The sequence below is a fragment of the Antrostomus carolinensis genome, unplaced genomic scaffold (assembly GCF_000700745.2).
Source record: "Antrostomus carolinensis isolate BGI_N321 unplaced genomic scaffold, ASM70074v2 scaffold23212, whole genome shotgun sequence".
NCBI classification, from domain to species: Eukaryota; Metazoa; Chordata; class Aves; order Caprimulgiformes; family Caprimulgidae; genus Antrostomus; species Antrostomus carolinensis.
The window spans coordinates 16,114-43,757 of record NW_010297894.1 but is presented as its reverse complement, the minus strand read 5'-3'; the positions used below and the strand labels follow the sequence as shown (position 1 = coordinate 43,757).

General features: G+C 43.6%; 1 protein-coding gene across 2 annotated transcripts; it reads left to right on the top strand.

Moving 5' to 3' along the window:
- Positions 1–27,644, top strand: HTR4 (5-hydroxytryptamine receptor 4). Of its 2 annotated transcripts, XM_010162281.1 has the most exons (6): positions 1–14; positions 6,046–6,057; positions 9,602–9,727; positions 10,752–10,952; positions 25,162–25,315; positions 27,072–27,644. In XM_010162281.1, exons 1-6 carry the CDS (start codon positions 1–3, stop codon positions 27,642–27,644), a joined length of 1,080 nt encoding a protein of 359 aa, XP_010160583.1. The 2 variants fall into 2 exon arrangements, with proteins under 2 accessions (XP_010160583.1, XP_010160584.1); XM_010162282.1 differs by lacking the exons at positions 1–14; positions 6,046–6,057 and adding an exon at positions 4,194–4,219.

The following is a 27,644-nucleotide window of genomic DNA, read 5'->3' as shown; positions in this document are numbered from 1 at the left end:
ATGAATGAGCTGGAGCTGGTTTCATGTGGCTTAGAGTCACCTGGGGTGTCTTGGAGGTGTCTCAAATAAAATGTATTCCAGAGATCAGTGTATTATCTTGTCTGTGCCAAGTCTTCCATTAGCAGGGGTAACAAGAAGAAACTCTTTCATTCCTCTAGATTCTTGAAACTGGGAAACTGTCCAGGAAATATTAGAAGTTGGACAGCCAATAGCTGTATTTGTCTTTTATTGTCCAAGATGTAAACAAGCAGTGGGATAAGTACGCAGCTTGGATATTTTAATGTACAGCCTGATGCCAGGACTCTTCCACTGGTCTTGGCTGAATGCCTCTCATCTAATATTTCCCTGACTGCAAATATTGCTTGCAAGAACAGAGCAGGACCTTCATGCTTTCTGATTTGAAAATCTTGCAACCTCTAGACTTTCGTATCTTTGATGAAAGTGTTGTTGCCATTATGGTGTTTTGATTGATAAAGAGTTATCTTTGGGGAAACAAATGTGTGTGGATAGGGCAGAACTTACTCTTTTGTTTTAATGGGAAAAGTTATAATAAGACAGGGAAACAGAAGCTTTTAGCCCAGGAGCAGCAGCTCACTCTCGAAGGGTAGCAGGCTGGGTGTGATCAGTCTCAGTGCGTCCCAGTTTTGCACCTGGTTATTGCAGGAGGCATCGCACAGATTTCTGTGAGAAATGTGGGCACTCAGAGTATGTTTAGCACGAGTCTAAATCTTGATTTTTCCAACTCACTCCCATGCCAGAGGAGATTGTGTCATAGATCTGCATCATGTTATTCCCTGTTTCTAAACTACTGAGAAAGCCTTGAGACAGTTGTATGTGTAATGGTGATATCGCTTATGTCTCTGTAAAGTAAAATTATTTTATACAATAAGTGAATTACAGACATTCTTGTTCAGAAATACATACTAGACTCTGTCTTCGACATTTATAGAATATGGAAGTGAAATGAATGACAATTAATGGGAATGCTGCTAGGAAGTAAGGTACTTCATTAAATCAGATCTCCTAAGAGTCGCTATGTTGTATTTGTCATTTGAACATACAGCCTGCTTTAAGACTTCCGTATAACATGAGATAGGCAAGAGAAACTTATCTGGAAAACAGAGGATAATCACATTATTAAGATGGAATATACACCAAAAGTCAGGTCTATTTTTGTGCTTCTTTCATCATCTTCTGTTCTTCATTAAACTGATGTGTAGTTTGGTAGATGTGGGGGACTTCTGAGGAGCAATTCTAATTAGGAACTGATCAAGAAATTTTTGATTAAAGGCATGTTTGATGTTTGGTTTTATTCAGCATTTACAAAGGAGAAATGATTGTTATAGCATCTCTGCTGCACTTTGTAGTGTGCCTAAATTCCTACCTGTGCCTAAGGAAGATACTTGATTTTTTCATAGTTATAGAGCATTTAGTAACCTCCTTAAAATAAGTAGACCCTGCACATCTGAAAAGTATTGTTATGTTTATGTGAAAATAAAGGGGGAATATTCAGCATGTGAAGGAGACATTGGGAATAAAATTTAAAAATTTGAAAGTATATTGTAAGGAGCAAAACATAGTGCCAAAGTCCTGCAAACTCCAGTTAGATGTGTAAGATGGTGATTTGTGATTGCACAGGGCTTTGCACAAGAGCTCTCCTGAGGTGGTTGTTAGTGGATCCCAAATAGAGTAATTGCAGCAGTTGCCCTTCTTCCCTGTAAATACCATGATCTTAATCTAATGCTAATTTCATAAGTTAATTCTAGCTTATATTTTAGGTGACAGTCTAGTGGTTTTAAAGGATTGTACTTCAATGCATCAGCCTTGCAGCAATATCCTTTCATATGTGGGTGTAAATTATGTAACACTTGATCTGCTGCTTGGGAAGGAGCAGAGCCAGGGTTGTGGTGCCTGGTGCGACCAGTGTGGATGGACGTGGCTGCTGGATTCCTGTCTGACTTCCCTGCAAGAGGGGAGGTCCTAAGTTTAGACAGTGCCTGGAGACTTACTGGGTCTGGGATTGTTTCTGTCACACATTTCCTGTATAACTGTACAAGCTGTTGTCTCTCTCTTGAGCTCTCAGACCTTCATCTGTATGAAGATCATGTTAAAGCATTGCATTGTTCAGGATAAGTTTTCAGCCCCAGATCCAATTTCCATTCAGAAAAGGCAAGAACTTCTGCTGGTGTAAGCTAGGGAAATTACATGGAGCAGCAGAAACTTTGGGTTTTTTCATGGTTGGAGCCCCTTGTGCCTCACCTGTCAGCCCAGCTCTGGGCAGTCTCAAAGCCTGAGGTGCGTGCAGAGCTGGAGCCACTGCTCTGGCCCCTATAGCTCCTGAGGTCCCGCAGTGTCTGGCAGCTCCAGCATGCACCCACTTCCAAATGGGAGAGTGCTCCTGGCACGTACTGATTGACTGTGCAGCCCACACACAGCAATTTTTAAAACGTTTAAATAGCCTGTCTTCTTTGCTTCATCTTGACAATTGATTTTAATCAGTATTATCAGCTGCTTAAAACACTGAATTCTCTGAAGCCCTATAGCATTCAGCCTCCAGGAGATACGTGGAGTGGAGGTGCAGGATCGGTGATCTCATCAGTAGTTTTGTCCAGGAGGAAGTGGCCTGAAGTCCTTGTTTCATTGTTCAGGACCCTACTTGGGCTGCTGCTGTTTGCAGTAGCATTGTGAGTTTTCAGCCCCACACTATCAGTGGAAGCAAGCTGTTTTGCAGAATGTTTCTGAGGTTCAAACCACCATAAAAGGAGAAAACCTCATCCCTTCCCACCTGCCCCACCACCACAATTTATCTGGTTAAAAAAAAACACAACCAAAAAAACCCAGCACTCCAATAAACTAACTGTATGACTGAGTTATTTTGATACGTGGAATGCTGTTTATTTCTGGCCTGTCAATACTTTAATTAATTTCAATCTGTTTCTAAAACAGAAGTGAAGTACATAATTGATTTGGATCTGTTAGAAGTTGTCCTGCCATCTGCACAGTCTGAAGTGGCACAGGCAGTGTACTATTTGAAGACACTAAAAGAGATTATATGCTGCTGGATTACTGCTGACTTCTGATTAATATTTTTAGGTCGCAGAAGAAAAGAATATGGTAACAGCTGGAAAGCCATAGATCAAATAATATCTTCCCTATTGTCTTGTTTCTATGCTGAGACATGCGTTGTTAGGTTTACTCATAAAATAACATAGCTTGATTTTTAAGTGTTTAACACTCAGCCTCTGATTTTATGCCTGGGAATAATCAGGGGAGTAGAGGCAAATGACAGCTTATTTGCAATTAAAGACCTACATGAAATATAATGTCAGCTGGAGTTACAGAGGGAAAAGCCATGACTTGTTTGAAAACAAAGCAGACACTCTTCCATGTCTTCCCCATAGACTGAGGCCACTGTTAAATCAAGAAGAAAGTGCTTTTCTAGGCTACCACTGCTCAGAGCTTTTAATCTTCCTCAGTGAGAATTACACACATCCCTTGTTATGAAGTGCTCACTATGGTCCTTGTCTACCTCTAGGAGATGCTCCAGGTCACCTTTACAGGCAGAGTTACTCCTCTCCAGTTTGGAAATGGACCATCCAGCAGCCTCCTTTTTGTCAGCTGCACTCCTCTGCCCCCCAAAGCAATGTCTTATTTATTCAACCCTCACTCTCTTTCCCCTCTCCTTCACTCCTGCGGGAGTGTCTGTGTGGTGCCCAAGGTGCTCCCAGCACTGAGCTATTTATTAGTGATTGTTTCTTACTGCAGTGGTGGAGAGGTCAGGGTGTGACATGTGTAATGAAAACCAGAGGAGCAATGTGCGTGATCTTACCAACGTCACTGATCTGTGCAGTTTAATTGGTGCATAAAATATGCAAAAGCACTTGAGGTCATTTAGAAAAGTTGAGGTGTTTACAGGAAAGTAGAAATTGAGCTTGAAAAAATAATTACACTTTTTTTCTTCACATTAATGACTATACAGAAGAGCCTTTTAAATGTGTCCATATATGGGTTTTAAGTATTCATTTCACATCAGTATTTCACCTTTTTCCTTAAGCGATTTCTATGTTCCTACTAACTAACAATCATTTTGTCTGAATCTCATTTCCTCATAATAGCAAACCCATCAATCTCTGCTTTATTAAACAGGGAAGCATGCTTGGAAGCCAGAGCACTCAGATTTGATCAAAGATGTTATGCAAACCATTGATTTTAATTTACAGCGATATCCACTTCTTCCATTATTAACAGCTTTGAATTACTGAGACTGAATAATTAACAAATATTCCTACTTGATGATAGATTATTCAAGAGGCAGATGTACAGAAACATAGCCCAGATGAACATCCTTCCTGCACCCCTGGTGATGCATGTGCCTATTTAATGTTCCCCGGGGGAGCAATGCCGCACGGCACGAGAGAAATACTCCTTGGAGAGATCTCTCACATGCTTCCAAAACAATTATCACAGCAAATGCTCCATAGACAAGTGTGCCAGTGTATGTTTCTGACCTGCTGGTCTCTGTTTAGAGCCCTGGGCTATGGCCAGCCAAGTCAAATGATGCAGACCAAGATGTGACCACTTTCAGGGCAGGGTTGCCCTTGTCCACCAGATGGGAAATGTGAGCTTAAAACATTGCACTGCTTCCTGGCTGAAGCTGAAGCACCTCTCAGTTGTCATGCATCTGGTGAAATGTGGCTCAGTGCTGGCCTCCTTTGGCATTTCTAGAGGTTGTTCTGATGAGTAAAACTCAAAATCTCTCTACACCAAAGACCTGAGGTGGGTAGTTCTCTTCAGTGTCTGTTCATGTGCACAACTCCTTGCAGCTGATGAGGCTGCAAGGGATGGAGGTCTCTGTACCAGGCAATAGGCTTGGTCACTGAGGAAGATGTCTGGGAGCACAGAGCAGATCTAAATCTTCACCTGCTGTTATGGTCCCTGTCCTTCTTCACAAACCCAAATTAGAGGAGAACATCTGGGATTCTTACAAAAGGAGATGGCCAATACCTACCTTGCAAGGACAAATCTCCCTTCCACCCAAAACCACACCCCTCCCCTCGGGGTGTCATTGCTTAGCAAAATCCAGCTGGAATTCAGTGTCAGTCTTCTACCCCAAAGCACCAAACTTGGCCAATTATAACTTCTGAGTTAGAACTTCAGAGTTATCACTTCCTTGCAGCTGTAGGAGTTTTCTCTTCAATGCAGCAAATCCTGCTGCTAAGGAAGAGCATAGAGGTGTCTGCAGCTATTTCTGTCCTAGCTGCCTGGTGAAAATCATCATTTCTCTCCACCTCCAGAGCCCTTTTCTCTGGCATCCCTCAAGCTCGCTCCTCCCCTGAGTCCTGCAGAACCCCCTTGCCCATGGGGATGGGAGCAGCATGCACTGAGCAGTCAGCACCACGCTGGGCACCTGGCTTGTCCCGCTGCCCTGTCTTGCCCGGCAGTGAGGCACGTGGGTGACAGAAGGCATGTGGTGCTCCCGGGGAGCAGGTGCAATGTGAAGAGCCTGCCCTGGTGCCTGGGGACAGGGCCATCCTTTTGGTGGCAATAGCAGGTGGCAGCCTTGACGTTTGTCAGGGTTTCCTGTATCAGCACAACTGCTTTCTGTCAGGAGATGAGTGGGCAGTTCCGTTCACCCATGCCTGTGCTACATGTGGTATTGATGACTGTGAAATATCTGAGTGCAAACCCATCGCCTTTAGGGTCAGAGCAGCTCATTCAAGGAATGGGTCAAATCAAAGCTTCACTCCTCCTGTCTAACCCCCTCTGTGGGATAAGGCCCCAGCACATCCTGACACCTTTCCCCGGGCAGCACAGCCACCACCCTGAGAGCAGCATCCTCGCTGCAGGGAGGGGACAGGGACCTCTCAACAGGCAGCCTCCAAACCCTGGAGTTTCCCCTAAAAAAAAAGCCAGCAGGCTTGGTCACCAGCACCCCTCCCGAGGCACTGCATGGTGGAGTGAGAAGCCTTGTCCATGGCTGATGGCCGGCTCACCCCCTGGCAGGGTTCGGGAACCAGAGTGGTGTCTCTCCTGCTCTGTGCACAGTGCAGATGTGAGGTGTTCAAATAACACAGCGATGAGAATTGTTTAGGAACAGCAGAAGGACAAGCAAAGCTAGATAAGACAAAATATAAATCTAACTCAGTCTGGCTCTGTATAAACTAAACCGTCATCATCCTCTTTACCGCTCTGCCAGCACGTATGTGCTGCCGTGCTCACTTGGGAGGAAAAGGAACATCTTTTGTATGGCACTATTCATTGAGGCTTGACATTTTGTTTCACAGAGGCAGCCACGGAACAGTGTTAGCCTATTGTGAAAGCTTATTTAGACAGGTACAATTACAGCTCGGCAGTGAAGGTGCCTTTGATCCCGGCATCCCCATTGTCTCAGAGGATTTTCATCCCACCTGGTACCCAGCTAGAAGGCTTTGGCTGAGACCTGCCTTTGAAATTGTTTCTTTTCCATTTCCCTTTAATTTTTGTGGTGTTGTCTTCTGCTGATTATAGAATCACAGAATCATAGAAGGGTTTCAGATGGAAGAATCCTTTAAAGGTCATCTAGTCCAACCCTCCCTGCAGTGAGCAGGGACATCTTCAACCATATCAGGCTGCTCAGAGTCCCGCCCAACCTGACCTTGAATGTTCCCAGGGATGGGGCTTCTACCACCTCTCTAGGCAACCTGGGCCAGTGTTTCACCACCCTTGTTGTAAAAAATTACTATGAGACCAAGGAGGAAAGCTTCCCAGAGATAATATTCACCATGTTCTGAGAGTTTGAAAGACAGACCAGAGAGAGGAAGGCAAAGGAATGCACCACGAACTGTTAAACCCAAGTCCACTGTGTGGCACACCTTTGCGGCATGAGAGAGCATGCAAGGGAGGCACTGCTATATGCATGTAGGCATTTCATCTCCTATGGGCCACTGGCAGACAGAATGATAGATGAGGCAGATCCTTCTGGTGGATAGGTATTTTTTTCTGTCACATGGGAGGAAGTATGACTGGAACAGTGTAGGCAAATTGCAGGTAGCAATTGCAGTGTAATTACAAGAACTGCAGACACAAAATCCACTTGTAGCAAGAGTAGTCCAAGAGCTAATGACCCAAGGTGTCAGGAAGAAATGCTGTCCAATAAAAACTTGGAAAGACATATTTAGTTCAGACAGAGCCTTGTCAACATTTCTGAATGCACCGAAGGATTTGTCCAGAGCTACCAGCTTCTTGGAGCCTTAATTGCCCTCACTGAAGTTGTGCTAAGTTCAGTAGACAACTTTTTCTAATTAACTGAAAACTTTCAGATGCTAAATAAAAGCACATCTTGACTTTGCCTTTTTCTTACCTTAGCATCCATAATTGGCTTGCACAAAAATAAGTGTCTTGCTGGATGCAAGCCCATGGCTGTGTCTGACCCCTTCAACATAACCCCAGAGACCTTCCTGCATTAGGTAGGAGTGGATTTACTGACATAAGCACTGAAAACCAGTTGGGCAAAAGCAGCAGTAATACCTTTACCTCTGGGCTGGGGTCATACATTCCAACACAGGACAAAATCGACTTCCTTACTGGGTACCCTTTGCCCTGAGCCACCCATACCCCCTCTCCCCGTACAATGGTACCCCAACAACCTACCTCCAGAAGGACATGTGTCTGGCAGTGCTCAGGGTGTTTTTGTCTGAAAACCTTGTAGAGAGGTGGGAAACACCCAACTGTCCACTCTCTGTGACATTTATTAATCTCTTAGTTTTAACACAGGAGATGATCTGGAATTAAAAGCTACCTGTGCTCTCACAGATGAGAAAGCACTATTAGCATATGGACATACATTTATGAAGCTCAGATATGCAGTTGCCTTGGACCTCTTTCTTATTGTAGCCATATAACTGCACTTGTTTTTGAGCCTGCATATATCTCCCTAGTGCTGTGTTTTTCTATGAAACTAATGTGAGGCCAGGGCATCTCCTTTCCTCTTCTTTGTTTGCTCATAAACGTATTCACTCATCTGGATGAACCTCTACCCAGTGATGTATTTCCGGGTAAAACACTGAGAGTCAAGGAATTCTTAAGATATTGTTCATACTCAATATGAAGTGTCCAACTTCAGCGAGCTGTGACCAGACCCACTGGCAGTGGGCGAGAAAGTCATACTCAAAAGTGGCATCGGTTTTAGGGAGAAGAATGAAGATTGTGATTAGGTAGAGGTTCCGCAGTGCAGCCTTGGGGTGAAGTCAGTCACTAGAAGCTTATTAACACAGCACAGATAGTGGAGGCAGGACTTTAGCAGTCTTTAATCTTTTATAGCTTTGCAAAAATCAGGAGAATTCAGTGAAATAAAGTGTAAAAGTCTGGAATGTATTTAGTAAATAAAAAGTGACCCCAGAGGAAGTCAAAGTGCAACAGAATAACAGTTCAATTTTTCAGTTACCTGTACAATCTCACAACGTTAATCCTGGTGCCAAATACCAGCTCCATATGCTGTGAAAAAACTTCCCTGATGAATTAGTGTCAAGTGCTGCTCTTAATGCCAGTTTATTCCTAGCCACAGCAGGTAACATGAACAAACACCCATTCTCACCTGTGTAATGTAATAGGGAAGGTTACACAAGCAGGTGAAGGTTTAGGATGGATTTTGTTCTGGGTGCATAATTAGAAATAGCTTTAAACAGAAACTGGCTCAAAATTTTGTAATAAAACCAAGTTTATGAGGAATTGAATGCTATTGCATGCTGTGTATTACCTTCCTGCTTTGCAGGCTCTGAGAAAAACCCCAACAACTTGTTTTGAAACACTTAACAATATTTGTAGAAATACAGGCTTAAAATATGTCCAGCATTGTGTTTTCATGTTATCCTTCCTTTTTCTTTTCTTTCTCTTCATTAACTGAAAAAAAAATTATTGATGTCAGAGCAGGAGGAATTTGGGCACTTCCTTTTAATTTTTTTTTTTTCTTTTCCCTTATCCTGGCGAAGTTACCAAGTGAAAAATAAAAAAAATATGCCAGACTACCTCTTGTTCACTGCACAGAAGGAAGGGAAGAGAGAACAAGGGAAAAGATTATAAAAGATTATGCAGAAGATTTCAAACTTCAAGGTGTAAAAAGTTCATTTGAGGAAAGCCTTGGGAAGAAATGGAAAAACGCAGGGAAAATAAACCCAAAATACTTCTGCATACAAAATAACATTATTTATTGGGGTGAAAAGAGAATGAAAACATTTTCATCCAGAGGCTCTGAATTGGAAGGAACCTTCAGAAATCGGGCACAGTTCACTCCAGCTCTCAGAAATGGGTTCCTCCATGGTACGTGTCAGTTTATCCGCTGCTGGCGTACCCGGGTGGCCGCGGGTGTTGTGGGAATCCTCTGCCTGTGCCCTTTCTGCTGGTGAACACAAGCCTCGCAGCTTTCCCCACAGATACAAAATGCTCTCTGTTAACGGGAAAGCTGCTGCGCTGCGACAGGTGTGGGGATGCTGCTCTCACACGTGCCAACACGAGTGCTGGTGCCAGCACCTCGGTGCTGCCCAGACCATCCCCTCCCACTGCTGCTGCAGCTTCTTTTCTTTTTTTTCTCTCCCCACTTTTTTTTTTCCTCCTGTGTGCTCCCCAGTTCGAGTGAGGGCTTCGGCGTAGCGGAGAGGATCGTGCTGCTCACCTTCATCTCTGCCGTTATACTGATGGCCATCCTGGGGAACCTGCTGGTGATGGTGGCCGTGTGCCGGGACAGGCAGCTCAGGTGAGCCCACCCAGCCGCCCACTGCCTGCCCTTCTGTAGGGTGGCACAGGGGATCATCCCCTCGCCTGAAGAGCCCCGTGCCCGCAGCTGAGGCCATAGACTGCTGCAATGAAGGGTGTCTCTGACCATGCATCACACCACAGTGATGCCAGACGCTCACACTGGCCTCAGTGTGTCCTTTAGTATCCATCCTCTACGTTTTTAGCACTCTTAGTGTAAAAAAGCAGATAAATCAGTGAAAAACAGAGCTAAGCAGCAATTCCTTGGAGAAGCAGGTTGGCCTCTACCCCTTTTTCATCTCAAATTTACTAACAAGCCCAGCAGAAAACCACACAGATCAAGGTCCTGTTGCAGTGATGCTGCACCACCGCAGCTTGGCAAATGCTGCCAGCGATTTGGGGGTGTCACGGACAACTCTCCTGTCTCAAGGCTTGCTGCTTTCCCCAGGAGCTGTCAGACCAGCCTCAGGAGCAGAATGAGATATTCAACAGCCTCTATTCATATTCTGCGTGGGATTTTTAATGGATTTAATTCTATTTTATTGTTATAATTTAAAAAGTACTCTTCAAGTTAAAATTACAGCTTCAGCCTAGATTCTTCTCAGTGCTTTCTGGAAGGATTTTCTTGATTTATAAGTTTAAATAAAATCTCCCTCCTCCACCCCAAACTCTCCAATGCAAGCTGTGAGGCTGAGCCACATGCAGAGGCCTGTGAGCATCTATTTGCCTCTTTTTGTGAGCAGAAAGATACGTTTCTGCAGGCAACACGTTAGATATTTAGCTGTAAAAACCAGGAATAAGCTAGGGGTCACCATGTAAAGTAAGGAGTACATTAGAGAGGACCTTTGACTGTGATCATAGAATCATAGAATCGCTTTGGTTGGAAAAGACCTTTAAGATCATAAAGTCCAACCATATAATGTGGTGGAAGAAATTACACCCAAACACAAGCTGAAATCTCTGTCCACATATAGAGGATGCTGCACTGAAACTATTCCACCCTAATTTTGTGATCTGTCTTGCAGGAAAATCAAGACCAATTATTTCATTGTTTCCCTTGCCTTTGCGGACCTGCTGGTGTCAGTGCTGGTGATGCCATTTGGAGCCATTGAGTTGGTTCAGGACAACTGGATCTATGGAGAGATGTTCTGCCTGGTCCGAACGTCCCTTGATGTCCTGCTCACCACAGCATCAATCCTGCACCTCTGCTGTATCTCGCTGGACAGGTATGAACAGAAGAGCATAGAGAATAACCATAGTTGCTTAAAGTTTCTTCAGTGTTGTTGCTCGTCAGCAGCAGCCAAAGGGCAAATACGAACCTACCAGGAATGGTACAACAATGAATCTCTCCCAGTAACTGATTTTGTAGAGTTCTCTGAATCCTCATCAGCTCAAAAAAAAACCAAAAAACTTTGAAAAGAATGGGACTTATACTGATAGAGCAAGTTGGGTTCTCGGCAGCTTTGTGTCACAGCTCTGTTTGTGTTACCGATCAGATGTGGCACAGTTTCTTTGTCAAAGTAAAAAAAGAAGATGCCTTAAAAATGTATCGAAAGAAAATACCTGCAGCTGGAGGTGCATCATGCACAGGACAGTGTTTTAGCAGGGCCATTGCTCTCCGTTACACTGTCAGGTGCTGCTCACTGCCAGGGGCACAGGGAAGCCTTGGCTGGCGCAAGGCTTGGTGTGTTGTGCTGAGCCCTGTCTTCCCAGGGACTGAAACACCAAACTATCTGGCTTTCTCTCTTTCGTCAGAAATTATTTGACGTATCTTTCAAGTGCTATCAATCAGAACTGTTCCTCCTGCTGCTAGCAGCCATACGGGCAGATGAAAACTGGTATCACTAAATGACACATTTATGACATGTATTACTACATTATAGGGAGAAAAATATATTCTTTAGGCTGCTTTTCTAAGGCATCCATTTGAACATCCCCACTAGTGAGGGCTAACAAGGAGGTAAATAAAGCTGGTGAAAAGGGTACATAGGCTTTGTGGGAGATCCTAAAAATTTTCTGTTCTAAACTTTTCTTGCAAAATTAAAGCCAAAATCCTAAATAGTTTATGGCAAAATATCCTGTTTTAGTCTTCTCTGCAGTTTTTTGGGATGAATGGCAGAACTTTCCATACAGAATAGCAAGAATTTTTCATAGGATAAATGCTTAGAAGAAAACATTTTGACTGGCTATTCTAATAAGCAATATTTAGAGCTTTCATTTGAGTTCTGTGCAGAGATTTCAATACCTTTTTAAATACTATTACTTACTATTACTAATACGGCCAAAATAACCATAATCATTCTCGTCATCATGACAATTGATATTTAAATAGCATCTTTCATCCAAAGAGTCTGTACCCAGCCGGACTTCAAAAGATACTTGATTAACTTCTCCACTGATGGGCAGCACTCCTTTGTTGTGGGGGAGAGGGGCACTGACACAATGCAGTGTTGTAACCAGAGAGGAGCTGACGTGTAATAGCTACAGCGCGTTTCCTTATCTGGAATTTTAGATGGCTGGAACACAAATAGGAAGCTCATTATCTTAAAAACATTGACAAATTGCCACTTTGAGGCAATTACCAGTAAAGCAGACGTTAGGCACTGTGCTCTGGATGTGACCTTGTTATATAAAATGTTGGGGTTTGATTCTCCAGGCTCTTAATTAAATGTAGGGGGTCATGTAGAGAAGGGAACAGGAAGGGAAAGTATTGTTTTCCCCCCTCCCTTCACAGCCTGATCTCTGACACCTGCAGGGGATGGAGAACCCCCATGTGGGGCGTGCAGAAGGGAATCTCCCCCTTTTCTCCTGCCTGTGCCACCCTTTGCCATGTCATGAGCTCTTGCTCCTGCTGCCTGTCCCTGTCGGTCCCTGCGCTGCCGGGACAGCCTCACCTCAGGATGGGGAAGGGGCTGGGGTGGCCTCGGCTCTGTGACTGCTGAAATGTGTGGCTCAGAGTTGGTGTTTTAAGGATACAGAATAGAGATCACAGTTTTATACAGGAGGATTTTCTTTCTGTAAACAGACCTGAGGCAGAGTTTGCAAACGCCCAGCTCAGTAGAAGGAATTGTAAATGGAAAAAAACCTCAACCAACTGAAAAACCCCTAAAATAAAATGGATTAGATTATTTTATACTAAATGAAATATTCAGAGCAGAGTGTGAACACCTGCAGCTCCCCTCTTCCTTCTGTGCTTTTTTATTTTCTGCCCAGGGTTTGTAGAATTCTCTCTGCCAGCTGCAGAGCTGCCGCAGCAATGGGAGAGCATTGCTGCCTGCAGTGATGTGTAGATGATCCCCCTTCTTTTGGAGAGAGGGAAATGGGGACCTGAGTCTGGGGACCCCCACTCCACCCCCCTGTCCCAAGCCAATGCTTTAGTCAATAGAATACTGCACAAGAGGAGAACAGATGTCGTGAAAGAAAGCAGGAGCTGTAACCATGTGTTGGAGGAAACAAATTTTCCAAGCCTGTTCCATGTGTTCTGAGGTGGTCTGGGGAGGGTGCAGCCCCCCTGCACTGGGGTCTGAGGGTGATGGGCACTGTGTTTGATTGAGCCCCGTATTAGCATCATTCTATTTAAGTGATTAAACCTTCTGTGATAAAATTATCCTGTTTTTAAAGATTTCTGCTTACTGAGTGTGTATTTGAACATGCTGCTGGTACAAAAACATTCTTCCTGTTTCTTCAGGATTAAAAAGATTCTTTAAAGTAGAATGAAAAATTGGCATACACTGGCTGAAAAAAACCCCACATCCACCAATCTTAGTGCCAAACTGATTGAAAAAAAGTGTTTAGAGCTCTGAATTTGAAGGTCTCAAGAGCTGGAGATCATATTAAGTGTCACAGCAAAAAGAAAAAATCTTTCAGGAAGTGCCTGTAAACTTTTTCCTCATGAATGCCCTGACAGAGAGAAATCCCCCAGTATTTATCATCCCCCCAGTACTGGCCATGTTAGACTAAAGAGCAGTCAAATTGCTTGAAAAGAAGCTGAGGTTGAATTAATTAATGAGCGATGGGTGTGCTGAAAACCTCTGCAAGTTCAGGGGTGAGGGAGCAGAGCTGCACTGTCTGGGATGCAGAAACACAGCAGTGATTTTTGACAGCTGATAAACCTGAAATTTCCAGATCACACAGAATGATTTCAGGACACACAAATGCTTTTCCTCTTTCACATGTGTTTACCATACGTGTGCTGTTCTTTGCTCAGAGAGAGAAAAGGTTCTCCAAGCTGGTGGCTGGATGTAGCCTGACATGGATAATTAATGCAGCCTTTATTGTTTACTTGTTGCTTTCATGCTGAAGAGTGACACCTCTGCAGACTAGCTGCAGAGCTGATCTGAATTTTAGGTAATTCTCTGGTACTGTGTTTTTCTTGTTTCTCTTCTTAAAATGGCTTTATTGAATGCTTGTTAGAGCAATGGCCACCACACACAACACTGTTAGCAGAGCACTGACAGTCACATCCCTGAGACAGGCTGCTCCTCTCCAAAGGCATTTGAATTTGCCATAGAAACTTTTCTCTGTCATCTAATCTCTGCAGGGCATATAGAGCTCTCCTAGCCATTCAGTCTTGCTGTAGAAGTTCATCTTAGATGTTGTTTTAACTCCATGGGTAATCATTTGGAGCTTTGCCACTGTCATAAAAAGCCAGGATTTCATCTTAGACGTTTCAAAAGGTGTATTTCTTCTCCCAGTACAAGAAGACACAGTTATGTCTGTGTTTGCTGGCAGTGAGTGTCAGCTGAAAGAGAAAGCCCAAGATCTCCTGTCTCATGTGAGGAGGAGAATCCCAAGTCAGCCGCATGACTTTCATTGCTTTCTGTTTGATCAGGAAACTCAGTATGAATCTGATTGCATTCCAATTCTACAGGCTTCTGGGTTCTCCCAGGACCAAATGTTGAGTTCAGAGTACCCACAACAGTGCTCGAGGCAGACCAAGGTGCTTTCTGTAGCACTGGACTAGCTCTCCTGAACTGCTGTAAATGAAAATATTATGGAGGTGGGTCAGTCCCTAGTCATCTTCCTCTCTTAAAGCTGTATTTCTTAATCTGATTGGTTGACTGACTGATTAACATGATTTTCAAAATGCAACTTAGTAGGACACTGGTAGGGTACTGTAGCCATTGCTGAAGTTGTTTAACATCCACCTGGACTTCGCCCTTGAGCACAGAGACAGTCCTAACCTGACCAGGAATCTGTGCTAATTCATGAGCTCTTTCATGTCCCAAACAGTCTATTAAAAATACTTTCTTCCTGAATTGCCACTGTATATGTTATTTTACATTTCTGCAGTGCTTGCTCACTGGCATGGTCTGGCAGCCTGATTAGGTGAATCAGAAAACATATGATATAAAAGCAATTGCTTTTTACCACACAAGCAGCAGACCCTGATGCCTGCAGATCCAAAACCTGCTACCCCTTACCTCTCAACAGTCTCAGGTCTAAACATTAACAAAGACCAAGGACATTATTTTTTTTTCCCTATTGGACCTGTTTAAGAAACCATTTTCTGATTGAAATTAAACGTGAGGTCTTTCCCTCCATCTCTCAGATGAGGCATTTAGGTGGAAGAAGACAGGGAGAATGTAGACATTTTGACTTTGGACCATACCACATCCCCATGGATGTGCCATGGTCTCTTTCTTGCATTGTGGGGGAAATTACGCTTCTGCCATGTCCTGCTACGCGTCACCTGGAGACTGTGACAGTTCCACTTCATTCCTGTGTCCTTTTTGCAGAGATTAATTCACTTTTGCTGCCATTAAGTTGGCTGCTGTTCTGAAACTCCTTGGCAAGCAGAACAACAGGGATTTTCAACACAGCTTGGGTGAATACAGAATAATAAATTCATTTTCCACACCAAAAGAAGGATGAACCCCACCTTTTAAACTTGCCTTTTTCTTCTTCGTGATGTGCCAGCCCCTTGCTGTGACTGTCCTGGGAGCATCACTTCCAGATGTGTTTTGATCTGTGATCACCTTGAGAAGAGCAAGGAGAAAATTTTGACCTCACTTCTCTCTGTGCTAGAATTGAAAAGTGAATATATCCAGACTTCAGTAACATTTGAATAGATATAAATACAAAAAATTTCTAAATTTCTCCTTTTTCTCGGGCACTGTCCATTTTAAAAATCCTTTTCCTTTTGCAGACTGAACCCAAAAAGTTGTGCTGTTCCTGGTGCATATTAGTTAAAATGTGGGTACCCGACAGCGCAGTCTAATAGAGATTAATGACAGAGTAACCATCCTCTAACCCAAATGAGCACTGTACCCAACATTTGCTGTTCACAGCAAGGATGTAACAGGCTAGCAAAGTCTCCTAATTTCTAACTGCTGTGCCAAATTTTCCTTTTGGGAACTGGACTACAGGCTTTCAAAGCATATCTCTCCCTTGCCCTGTGCAAACATTAGTTGAGAGTTCTAAAGACTTCCAGTTAGTTTATTTTTTTGTGGTATTCTGCAGTCATCTCCAATAAACTTTCAGGTCAGTTCAAAATACTTGGATTGTGAGTAAGAGCAACGTGTCTTTCTTTTCCCCTCTTGTCTGCAAAGCTTCACACCTAGGCTTTAAAGGTTGCTGGCAGAAACTTGTTACAACTTTTGTTTGTTTTGGAGTTGCTTTTTTCCTCAATGAGAACTGACTTCCAGTGTTAAGAGAACAGAACAGATGAGGAGATAGTGGTGGATGGCCCTGAGAGGATCAGGGCAGGTAGATGAATGCCTGGGTTTCTGCACAGGGCAGGATGACTCAGCCCATGGTTGAGCTGTTCTCCATCACCTCTGCTCCACCCATCCTGGCAGCTGGGTTGGAGGGGCACTGACAGCACTGCTTCCTTCACAGTGTTTTATTTAATTTTTGCTAGCTCTTGCCCTTCTGTTCATTCAGACTTTAAAGGAGTATGCTTTTTCTAGCTGGTGTTTTTTCTGTGATTCATATATTTCCTGCCCTCTGTTTTATTTTGGGGCATACAACTGTGGGTTTTTTTAAAGAAGCTGGGGGTTTAATTTAATCCTCAGGACTCAGCTTGGAAAGTCATTCTGTTCAACATTCTCAGAAAGTGTTGCTTGAAAAGCCTTTTATCTGATAATATCTTCTATCTGTTTCCATTACTGCCTCTGGGAGGGGGAAGTATTCAGGCTTTAATTCTCAAAGGCATTTGAGAAAATCTGGAGAAATCACCACAGGATAAACTGATCTTACCAGTCAGATACAGGGAGCAAAGTACTACAGAGACTTAGAGACACTCTTAGTCTCGTCTGAAAAAGTGTTTTTCCTAGGTGTCAGAGATATCTCAGGACTCACAGAATCCAAATTTTGCTGTCACTGGGTTATGCTTTTTCATTGTCCCTTTGGTATTCTAATATAAAAGAAAGATTTAGCCTTGAATTATTTATTTATTGCATACGTATCCATTCTTTGTGCCTATGCAATAAAAATAATTGCACTGCATATAAATAGACCAAGAAGCTATAGTAGAATCTTCAAATACAGTTAATATGTCAGGAAAGGCAATTTTCTTCTCCAATATTTGCAGTACAATTTACAATACAAATATTTCTCAAAGTCTTGTGGGGGTAAAAAAACCCAAAAAACAAAAACCAACAGAGAAACAAACAGGTCCTGAATGTCTGTGTTCTTGGGCTTAGATGCACATCTGGCACCTCTGCTCTTCATGCAAGCAGAGCATCCTGCACCTCTCTGTGCTTCCTGCAGCTCTCCTGCTGCATCCCAGCCCGTGAAGCTTTCCTCCCAGTCTGTGTCTCTGCTGGGCACTGGGTACAGTGTTTGCCTGACAGGTTCGAAACATTTGCAAATTTGTTGTGTACCACGCAACAAAACAGACCTAACTGTGTGTTTGTATATTCCACACTAATGTTACTGGAATTCAAACATACCACATAATCACTGCTAAATAAAGGCTAAAGCAAAGCAGATGTATCCGAAGAGTGTTGGAGCACCAGAGTGACAGATGCTCGTTGCACCATTTACAAACATTAATTAACATTAATGTACTGTTCAGACATCAAATTAGCCCAATCCCTTGAGAGAGATGATGCTTTAGAGATTCCTGAACACCCGAAGCCCTGGTGCTCTGCAGTGGAAGTCCTTCTGCAGAAGAACCCCCTGCCTGCTGCCTCCTGCTTCCAGCGCTGCATCCCATAGCTCTCTGTGCTCATCTCTTTTGCACAGGTGATATTACAGCCAACGCAGCCGAGGCACAGGGGGATCGACTGACTCACCAGAGGACGCTTGGGCCATAGTGGGCTCGAGGTTGGGAGCTTGATGTCTTTCTCAAGGATGGGGACAAAGCAGCTGTGCCCAGCTGTGCTCTGTGAAACATCTGCCAGCTAGCCAGGGATGGGGGGAAGTTATTAGTGGGGAATCTTATTAGGTTTTAAATAGCTATCAGTAAGTAATGATTAGGCAGTCGGCAGTCTGATTATACGACACAAATTCCAGCTATAGTTTTGAACCAGGCCGTAAATCCCCCATGCCCTTTTCATCTGGAAAGGCGTCTGATCTCGTGCAGCTCCCTGGTGCTCAGGTACAGAAACAGAGAACCAGGATGGAGAGGGGCTGAGCAGGGGCAAATGGAGACCATCCACAGGGGATGCAAGGCACGACACGGAACAGCAGAGTTATCCCTGTTGGCACTCGGCTCAGCAAGAAAACTAACGGGATTTGCAGAATTCAGGTCCAAGAGCATTAAGAAAAATAACAGAGCAGATGGCCATGGCACAGCCTGAGGGATGCACTGTCCTTTATTAATCTTTACAAACCCTCTAGAAATATGGTAATTTATTTTCCCATTGTTGCTGCCAATAACTCTCTACACACACCAACCCACACGGAGACCATGAAGGAGTCCTCTATCTCCATTTGGCAACATATGTTTGTTTGTTTTACTAGCTAAATTTATCCAGTTCCAATTAACTGTTCTCTTTAGCATTTTTTTCAGTGTAATTATCTCGCCACGAGCAGGCCATTGTTTTTGTAATAAGAATTTAGTTTTGTTAGATATAATCATTTTAGGATATTTTTTTTTCTGGACCAGCGATGCATAACTTTATTTTATTTGGCACAGTCAGAGACCATAGCTTATTTGCTCAGTGGGAAAAAGGAAAAGAGAAAGAGCTGTTCTCTCCAAAAAAGTGTAAAAATCTGGTTATGCAGAGACCAGAATCTGGTTTGACTGAAATATCAGCAAAGCCAGTAGTTCTGTTTTAATTTTGTGCAGGCACAAATACGTTTGAGATCCTGGCTCCTTAGACTTTGTCACTTGGTCAGGGTTCAAATGAAGACTCTGGCCCAGTCTGGGTTAAGTGAGGGAGAGGAGGAGTGTGCAAAACTACGCTCAGGTTTGGGTTTTGTGGAGCACGACAGAGTAGAGACGAAGGGGATCTTCCAAACTAGCCAAATCCTTATAGACAACTTGTGTCCTGCGAGAAGAAGAAGCTTCTGAAATAAATGTCCTGTCACCCACAAGAGTTTTCTGTCAGTGTGGTTCAGTGTTCCTTTGGTGTTTAAGTCATAGTTCAGGAGACACATACAGGCACAGAGCCTGTGTGGGCATGCTTGTTGCACCCTAACTTTGGGAGAGAGCTAATAGCACCCACAGTTTTCCCACCCTCTTGTCTTCTTTTTTCTAGATTCTCTAAGCAGGGTAAAAAAATTACTTGGTATAAATATTCAGTAAGTTTTCCTTGGCTCATTTTGGCCCTGGTGATGATAAAACATATGGTATGTACGTAATTTTATACATGCACATGACACCAAATGGTTTTAAATGTGGGCCACCCACAGAACCAGTCTGTTTAGAAAGCTGGATGTGTATTTGTCTGTCTGTGATATCTAAGGAGCTTCTTTCAGGGTAGTGGCTACATACCTGTAGCTCAAATCTAATTGTATTGCAAACCAGGCGGGTGCTTTAATTTTTCTCCAAGGGCAAGGAATTATCTAATGCAGCTACGTGGTTATATTTCTGTAATGCCCAGAAGGCAAGGAAAGAGCAGCAGTATGGTTAGAGCATCACTGATCGAGCGGCAGGAGCTGTGGCCTCCAGGACAGCTCTCTGGAGATGTGCCCAGGGCAGCTTTTATACCACCATGGGCTTGAGGAGGCGCTTGGATGTCCAGGCTGATGGGTGGCCAGATGTGCTGGCTGCTGTTTCACTGCTTGCTTCTCTTTAACCACAGAAACTTGTGTATGTTAATGTTACTGGCCCAGCTGGTTATCTGGATTCTTGGAGCTTTGATTTCAGTCTTGACCACAGATGCCAGTCACAACTGGAGTCTCATCATGTTGGTGCTGGATGAGTATGCAGATAGTCACTACCACAAGTAGCCATCCTTGCCATGGACCACAGCTAAATGATGTTGCTGACAGATCTAGGTCACCTGTCCGTTGAAATGCAATGCTGTTTCTCAGACCTGCCACTTTTCCTTCTTGTCTCTAAGAACCTAGAAGCTGTAAACTTGTATTAACTACAAGTGTTATCACTTAAAAGTTGATGTGCTTTTCAGTAATGGTTTGGTTTTTTTTCTGTTTTTTTTCCTGGAGGAAAGGCAGGGTGTGATACAAGGAGTGTGCATACATGTGTGTGCATGTATGCATAGGATTTTTCATACAGGCAAAATGGCAACAGCAAACACCTGTGATTTACAGCACTTAAATTTCCATTAAAGCCTTAGACCAGCACAGCAGATTCAACATTCAGCCATACAAGGCAAGAACATAACTGAGGTTCGTTTTCTGTGTATTTTCTCTTTGGCTTCACAGCTTTCCTTTTATCTGCCATCTCCTGTCTTCACATATGCACAAGTTTAACATGATGCAAGCTGTCCGTGATCCTGCTGCTGAGGAATGCGATATTATGTCTTCTCTACCCAAAGTGCTGAAGGCTGTTAGGTACAAATGTGTTGCTGATGTACAGTTCATCAGGCATTTATATCTGCTTTCTGATTTTACTTGTAGCACTAGCTGTAAAGAGGAGCTCACCGGCAGGCAAAGCCCAAGTCCTGTTGGGAAAGGGTAAAACATTTTGCTCTCAGAGCTCGTGAGCACTGTGTGTATGAGGCTCCTCCATGTAACTGTGGGAGCTCCTGCTGGTGATGCATGTAGGAATATGGGGGAAATGACACCACAGATTGGGGGTACCTTGTGCGTTTTTTATAGCTTTCATGAACATGATAGAAATGCACCTGCATCCCCTCAGAGTTGCTGAGAGAGTGTTTGTAACACGAGGTCCATTTTTGGGAAATTATTGACTTGGCAATAATTGGTCCCTCCACATACATATCACTGGAACTTCCACTGGAAGACCAGGGAGCATCACATTCATGTTCCTTGAGACAGTCTGACCACTGCACTGTTTCACGGAGCCACCAAGTGATGCTGGGCAGGTCACAAATCCTTGGTAGCTGGACAGATCTGCAGTGGCCATAAGAGCCATGGATTTCTTCTTTTGAGCCTTCTGTAAAATGTTAGCAATTGATTCATTCATGTGGCAAATGTCTGATATGGGAATAGAAAAGTATTATGATAACCTTTGCTTTATGAAGCTGCTTGGAAGATCTACAGCTCCAGGAAGGGATTCTTGTCTTTCCCCTTCAGTGAAGAATGTCATAACAGAGGCGGAGGAGAGGATGTGTTTCACATCATCTGCTCTGCTGTAGGTAACAAGGAAGTTAACATTTTCAAGGAGCTGCAGAAACATAGGTCTTGGCTGATAATAGTAAGAATTAATATTTAATTAAACTTGGACATGGTATTAATCATGAGCATGTATTACGTGTTATATTCATTCATCACACTGTCATACCAGTACATAATAGATATTCTTTATGAGCACAAGAAAACAGCTTTAGCTTGAAAGGAAGCAGAAATGTAGAATTAAAAAAAGTCTTTATTTCAGCTTTTGACTAAAACTATTGATAATCTGAGAGATATAATTACTTTTTTCTCAGTGAATAAATAGCTGCTTAAATGCCCAAACCATCACATACATCAAATCACCAGCTACTGCGAAAATTTATGTGACTTCAATGACTTCTGTTAACATGCACAGATCTCTTTTATCTGACTCTATGGGCTGTTGGATGGAAATCCTGCTGAGCTATGGAACAGTGGATGGTGTGCTTCTCTGCCTCCCTTGCCATCAGCAAAACTGTCACCCACACTCTGGTTGTGGAACCTTGTTACTGGTAATGGTGTAGGGCAGGAGGAACCCAGCTTGACTTTCTGAACACAAGGGAAGTCATGGTAGCGGCAGATAGCAAAAAAAAAAAAAAAAAAAAAAAAAAAAAAATCTTTTGACATATAGGTTGAAGTAAATTGCTGCTGAATCACTGGGAGGGAAGAAATATTAGAGCTTAAGATGTCATTTTTACAGGCATAATTTTAACACTAATGGCCTTTAATAGCATATACAAGTCAGTGTAATGCTGTCAGCTGCAGCAGAGATAGAAGTACAGAAATGTAATAACTCAAACTGCTTGGAAGAATTGTTTTCCTGCTGTAGTTAATTAGCAATTGTGGTTTTCCTTTTCTGTTTTCTTATTCAACTTGTGAAAGGTAGCTAGTGTCTTGGTTGTTCTTTCCCATTTATTTATTTAATTTCTTCTTTTGCCCTTTCTGCAAATAAATGTAGTCTCTCGTGACTTGCAGTAACTTGCCATCAGGCATGTCACAGGAATCCTTTGATGTCCAGCACTGGGTAGCACTTTCCAGTAGGTGTCTTTCATATAGTAAACAATTAAATATGCCAGAGATATCTCCCTTGTGTTTAGAGTCAGAAGAGCAGTTGCACATAATGCCCGGAGTAGCACCATCTGTCCTAATAAGCAGTCACAAACATTACTGAAAATACCTGTTTGAATTCAAAGGGTTAATTAGCACCTGGGGGAAGGAAATCTGGGGGAAGGAAATCTGGAGATTAGGGGGAAATCCAGACTCAATAAGCTCTAGCAACCTGAGACAAAGTTACACAAGCATATCATAGCTGTTATGAGGAGGGCAGTTATGCTAGGAACAAAGGAAATACTTATTCTGTACTCATTAAGAAGTACAGATATCATTAAGATATTGAAATCTGACCATGATGGTCCTTGTTGTCTGATAGACGCAGAAAAATTTAGGTTGGAAGGAACCTCTGGAGGTCTCTGATCCAGCCTTCCTCTCAAAACAGGCCAAATTCAAACTTAAACCTGTCTTCATTTAATTAAGTCACTCAGGGTCTTACCCAGGTGAGTTTTGCATGTCTTTGAGGCTGGATACTCTCATGCTCAACTCGTGATCTAATGAAGGCAAGCTCCAAAACTAAGTAAATCCTGTTCCTGTAAATTATTCAGATTCTCATTCTCCCTCATGGGAGGGATGTGAGGGCTGTGTTAGTGGGGAGAGGAGTCAGACCCACTGACTGCTGTGGCTGTTAGCAGGAGCTCCATGAGAGCAACATTTCACCCAGTACTCTAAAAGAACAGTTACTGTCAAACATACCATTTCTTTGAAAGTGAAACTTTTCAGAGAAACAGGCTGATTTTCATGCACACAGAAAACCAGAAGAGAATGTAGAAATGATCAAATTGAAATAGTTGAATGCTTGTTTCAACATTTTTCCCTTGTGACATTTTGAATCTTGTTTCAAAGAGACTTTTGAAAAGTGTTTTCTTTTGACACTTTGATATTATTACAACCTTTTGTGTGGAATATATAATCTGTTTTTATCAAAATAAAGCAATTCAGTTGACTCCACATGACTTGTTAAAAAAAAAAGGTCTTAAGAAATTCTGGAAATTCTTATATTTCTGTGCCTGTTTAGCCCAAAACTTTTGGTTCCCACCCAAACTTTGATGAAATAAATTGCACCTCAAGGACATCTCTCATACATACGTATAAACTGTGTGTATGTGTGCGTTCATATATGTCTTTCTTTAATGTGCTGCAGACATCTCAGGTTAGTGGTCCAGCTTTAGTGTGTGTTTGCTAATTTAATGTCTCTAATTCATGATGCTACTGACCTCATAAAATCGACTTTTATCGGCACTCAGCAGTGAGGCTCTCTCTCTATGTCCACATTGTGCCTTGATGTGAGGCTTGACTCAAAAAAATCTCTGGCAGAGATCATTCATTCCCTTTATAAATAGTTTTTGAAACTGTGTCCTCTTCAACACAGTGCTGATATCCTGTGGGGCACCATATTGCAGAACTTCTGTGCTCACTAAATCTGGAAACTACATCTGCCAGATGATCATTATTAATTCACTAAGAAAATGTATACATTGGGCACATAGATGAGTTATATATTTTGTTATTTAGAAGAGCTGAGAATTTATGGGCACTTTGCGTGCCTCTGGACCCCAGTTCCCTGCCACAGCAGTGAGGACATCAGTACTGGCCTGTCTTTACAATGTGTGCTGAAATCCAAAACTCTATAACATCAAAACCATTTCATTGGGAACCTGAAGCAGACTGTCAGGTCAAAACCAAAAAAAAAGATCTTCAGTTGGATGATAGAGTTGCTGATTTGCTATGTTTATGGGCATATATTAATTTTGGAGCAAAGAGATTTACAGTTTTAGGTTTGATACACCTTCCTGCTGTAGAAATCTGATAGCAGGTGGGTAGCGTGGGGACGAAATAGACAGACGAGTTGATTTTGTATCTCTCTGAGAAGACATTTTCAGTTCACAGCCAGTTGTTATTTTACGAGCAGGGATCTCTTATACTATGAATATGTTGGATGGATCAGGAGGAGAAAGGAGAGCACAGGGCATATCCCCTTGATGGTGAAAATACTAGAAGCCCTATGCAGGTATTTGCCCTGTCCTTGTGGCAGAGGTTAAAGCCCAGCCAGGAAAGAGGCTGATTCCTGGGAGGTAGAAAGGGAGCTTGGTTACGGAAAAACATACTTAATTTTACTGACATTTTCACAGCTTTGAAACACTTCGTTAATTTGCAATAACAGCTTTTGCAGTCTTGTCAAAATAAATGTCCATTGCAGTTAGGAAAACCCCCAAATTTACTCAGTTGTGGCTAAGTAGAAGGAAGGTGGACTTATTAATTGTGGTAAAGAGGGCACAGACAGCTTTGTCACCAAGTGTGGAGGGAGAGGAGGGCTGAATGTGAAGTCACTCCCTTGCTCTGCAACCTCAGACAAACCACAGCATTAATTGGTGCCTCATTTTCCCTAGCTGGAAAACAGAAAATATTGGCTTTTCCCTGCAAGGCACTATGAAACCTTATTTACTCATGGTGTGAAAATATCCTGAGCTTCTTGTGTGAGAGGCAGTCAATGGAAATAGGCTATAGACTCATTTTTTTCTCTGTTTTGAATGGCAGGAGAAACAAGCTGGAGAAAATGCTTTTCATTTTTATTTTTAGAAGACCTGGAAGTCTCCTTTGATGATGGTTGTTCTCTCACTTGTCTCCTTGCAGGTACTATGCTATCTGCTGCCAGCCTCTGGTTTACAGGAACAAGATGACTCCATTGCGCATCGCTGTCATGCTTGGAGGGTGCTGGGTAATCCCGACATTTATTTCTTTTCTCCCTATCATGCAAGGCTGGAATAGCATTGGCATCATTGATCTGGTGAGTAGCTGAGGAGGTATACCAGCCTAGTATCGACTATATTCAGTGCTGTATATTCTTTCAAAAGCAATATGCAAAGGAAAGAAGGTAGGAGAGGCTGAAGGAGGAACTTCTTGTTATCAATGCAAAGGGGCTGCTGAATTTCTGGAGAGTGTGTTTAAGGGTGTTTGCAATGAGTCTGTCCGGGAAGGACTGTCACAAAGACAGTGGTGGCTCTGGGAGAGGATTTTAGCTGCGTCTGCTCATCGGTTCAGTGAGCAGTCCTCTAAAAACGTGCCAAGCCCCAGCTGGCTCCCAACAGGCACCTCGGGAGCCCTTGGTGCCCCTTGGCCTCTGCAGCTCTCGGGGAGTGCTGGCCACTGCCAGCTCAGCCCAACAGTCCCTCCTTGCCACGCTAGCAACCTTTGGAGAGCCAGGAAACCCAGACTTCCCCAGAAGGGATGGTGCTTTGGGCCAGTCCCATCAATATCCCTTGTCCTGGCGTAAGCCTTGAAAGGGGGAGAAGGTGAAGTTCCCCTGTGCAAGTCATTTCAGCGAGAGTCAGTTTTCCCCACCACAGTCTGGCTTCGCTTGCAGGATCCTCTCTACAGGGCAAGGAGTTGAGAGCTGCAGATCTGCTCTCTTTCCAAGCTGGAGATGCAGGAATTAAAAAATGGCAAACTGTGAAAACACCTTATTTAGAAGAGCTTATTTAAAGAGATACAGCATCTTCTGTGCCAAGTCTCAGTCAAGGAGCTATGAATACTTGTTGGCTCATTGAGAATAACAGGTGCAAGCTGCCAAGCCTCTAGACAAGGCGATAAAGCCAAAATTGCTTCCAGAAAAGCACCTTTAGGACATGCAGCTTGTAGAAAATGGAGATGCATTTTGTTTATATAACAAACCATGTCAGGTATCTGATTTCTTCCAGTCATTTCTTGCCCTCACCTTTTCAGAAAAGACTCAATACCCAGCTGGCTGTACCAGCCTTTCTAAATACCAGTGCAAGCCCTGCCCTTCCTTGTAACTTGATGGTGTTCACTGTGCAGATTTCAGTAGCTGCATGCTGAGCGGTAGTGCAGAGTTCAAACACCACCTAAAAATCTTGTCTGTCCCAGTTATGCCTCCTGCTCCCCCAACTCACATGCAAGACCCCCTTCTTCTGCTGTCTCTGTTTCATCACAAGTCATTGACCAGATCTCATGCTGCGGACTCAACCTGCAAACTTCTCCTGCTTGGTCTGCTGCCCACAGTCCCTGTGTCTGGGAAGTTCAGTGTCACACCCCAGCCTGGAGGTGCACCCCAGCTGCTGCAGCCCAGTCCCTTCCCTGTTCTTCTGGTCCTTCCCTAATAACCCTATGGGATATAGCTGGGTGAAAGTTGTGCATCCTTGGTGTAAAACCATGCCCTGATGAACAGAGCACTGAGCACTGCAAAAAAGCATGGCACTAAGTGAAGTTATTCCCCTTTGCTGTGTCTGAACTGGAGAGTCAAGCTGATTTTCACTGGACAGGTTGAAGAATGCTCTAGGATGCTGGAGCTGCAACGTGGGCTGGTCCAGCAGACCTGGGGACCAGCAGGGCTGGAGACCCCATGGTGTGAGCACAGGAGAAGCAGCAGTGGGTAAGGCACGTGCCATTGATGGGAGAAGGGAAGGAGGAGAGAGAATCAGAAAGTGATGGTGGACTATCCTGGGAAACAAATTGCTGGTATTGGAGGAGAAGCACTGAACTTATTTCCTTCTTCTTTGTCCTTGTCCTTCCTCCTGCTGCCCCAGATACAGCAAAGGCAGTTCAACAAGGCTTCCAACTCCACGTACTGCATATTCATGGTCAACAAGCCATACGCCATTACCTGCTCTGTGGTGGCCTTCTATATTCCCTTCCTCCTGATGGTGCTGGCCTACTACCGCATCTACGTCACGGCCAGGGAGCATGCCCGCCAGATCCGGGTGCTGCAGCGCGCGGGGGCCCCCACCGACGGCCGGCAGCACCACCCAGACCAGCACAGCACACACCGCATGAAGACTGAGACCAAAGCTGCCAAGACGCTGTGCATCATCATGGGGTGCTTCTGCCTGTGCTGGGCCCCCTTCTTTATCACAAACATAGTGGACCCTTTCATAAACTACACTGTGCCGGGGAAGCTGTGGACAGCTTTCCTGTGGCTGGGCTACATCAATTCAGGGTTGAACCCTTTCCTCTACGCCTTCCTGAACAAGTCTTTCAGACGTGCCTTCCTCATCATCCTGTGCTGTGGTAATGAGCGATACCGAAGGCCTTCCATCTTGGGGCAGACAGTCCCCTGTTCCACCACCACAATAAATGGATCAACTCATGTGCTAAGGTGA